At 39.0% G+C, this 1771-nt stretch overlaps 1 protein-coding gene across 1 annotated transcript; it reads left to right on the forward strand.

The window, feature by feature from the left end:
• Nucleotides 1–1045: 1045 nt before the first annotated feature.
• LOC149493166 (uncharacterized) lies at nucleotides 1046–1486 on the forward strand. The gene has a single exon (XM_089715425.1). It carries the CDS (start codon nucleotides 1046–1048, stop codon nucleotides 1484–1486), a length of 441 nt encoding a protein of 146 aa, XP_089571551.1.
• The last annotated feature ends 285 nt before the right edge of the window (nucleotides 1487–1771 follow it).

Below are 1771 nucleotides of genomic sequence, written 5' to 3' on the forward strand. Positions count from 1 at the left end.
TATTTATTAGAAAAGAAAGATGTAAAACCTAGATTAATTCGTTGGGTTCTTTTGTTACAGGAATTTGATTTAGAGATTCGTGATAAAAAGGGAACCGAGAACGTTGTGGCAGATCACTTATCCAGGCTTGAATTGGGGGAAGAAGTGCCAGCAGAATTGTAAATCAATGAAGACTTCCCCCATGAACATCTTCTCCTCTTAGCAAATGCCTAAGCTCCATGGTCTGTCGATATAGTTAACTACCTTGCTTGCAAGATTACTCCTCCAAATCTTTCTTATCAACAAAAGAACAATTTTTTTTCATGATCTTAAATATTACTACTAGGAGGAGCCTTTCTTGTTCAAGTATTGTAGTAATCAGCTTTTTTGACGATGTATACCGGAATAGGAAATGGAAAGTGTCCTTCGATTCTGCCATTCAGTGGAATATGGAGGACAGTTTGGAGCAAGCTAGACAGCAACACGTATTTTAGAAAGCGGTTTGTATTGGCCTAACTTATTTAAAGATGCTTTTAATTTTGTTCGTCTTTGTGATTGTTGTCAAAGGTTAGGTAATATCTCCAAGCGACATGAGATGCCATTAAACAATATCCTTGAAGTGGAGATCTTTGATGTTTGGGGCTTGGATTTCATGGGGCCATTCCCATCCTCTTATTCAACCAATACATTCTAGTAGCGGTGGATTATGTCTCAAAATGGGCAGAAGCTGTTGCCTTTCCCAACAATGATGCCAAGAGTGTGATGAACTTCATCAAGAAATATATTTTCACATGGCATGGTCCTCCGAGAGCAATAATCACAGACGGAGGTAAGCACTTTTGCAACAAGTACTTAGATTCCTTTCTTTTAAAATATGGTGTTACTCATCGTGTAGGTACCCCATATCACCCTCAAACAAGTGGACAAGTGGAAGTCACTAATAGGGAAATTAAGAAGATACTGGAGACCATAGTTGGCCAGGAAGGACTGGTCTAAGAAGCTTGATGACGCTCTTTGGGCATATAAAACTGCATTTAAAACACCAATTGGTATGTCTCAATATCGAATGGTCTACGGTAAGGCTTGTCACCTCCCTGTTGAGTTAGAGCACAAGGCATATTGGGAAATCCAGTTTCTTAACTTTAATGCTAAGGTGGTTGGTCAAAAGAGGTTACTTCAATTGAACATGATGGATGAAATGATACTCAATGCTTATGAGAATGCCAAAATCTATAAAGACCGCACCAAACAGTGGCATGCTAAGCATATTATTCTGAGGGGTCTAAAGGTAGGCCAACAGGTATTACTTTATAACTATAGACTCCATCTTTTTCCAGGTGAATTGCGCTCTAGGTGGTCTGGACCATTCACAATCAAGGAAATTTTTCCACATGGAGTAGTTGAAATAGTCAATGGAAATAGGAGTTTCAAGGTTAATGCTGAATGGTTAAAGGTTTACCAAAGTGGATGCTTCGATTCAGTCAAAATCGTTATAAGCCTTGCTTAATTTTGCCTTATGTGGTTTGGTGCGTCTAGCTTAACGACGTTAAACAAAAGCGCTTGTAGGAGAAAACCATATACTCTTCCTTATCTTTCGTATTTTTTATTTATTTTTACTTCTTTTATCATTTTTCCCACAATTTTTAAATCATGCTTGTTCTTCTGTGTTTGGTCAAGTTATTTCAGGTACAAGTTGAGGTGACAGGGTTTAGCACGCCCGTGCTTTAAAAGTGAAGATCGGTCTTGTAGGTCAGAGGCTCGCACGCCCTGGCCGTGCCAAATAGCACTCTCG

This window comes from Jatropha curcas, chromosome 10 (genome assembly GCF_041381405.1).
Source record: "Jatropha curcas cultivar XTBG-Jc1 chromosome 10, XTBG_Jcur_1.0, whole genome shotgun sequence".
NCBI lineage: Eukaryota > Viridiplantae > Streptophyta > Magnoliopsida > Malpighiales > Euphorbiaceae > Jatropha > Jatropha curcas.

Excerpts from the sequence above, each read along its gene's own strand:
- LOC149493166 (XM_089715425.1), top strand. The coding sequence starts at position 1,046 with ATGGTCTACGGTAAGGCTTGTCACCTCCCTGTTGAGTTAGAGCACAAG.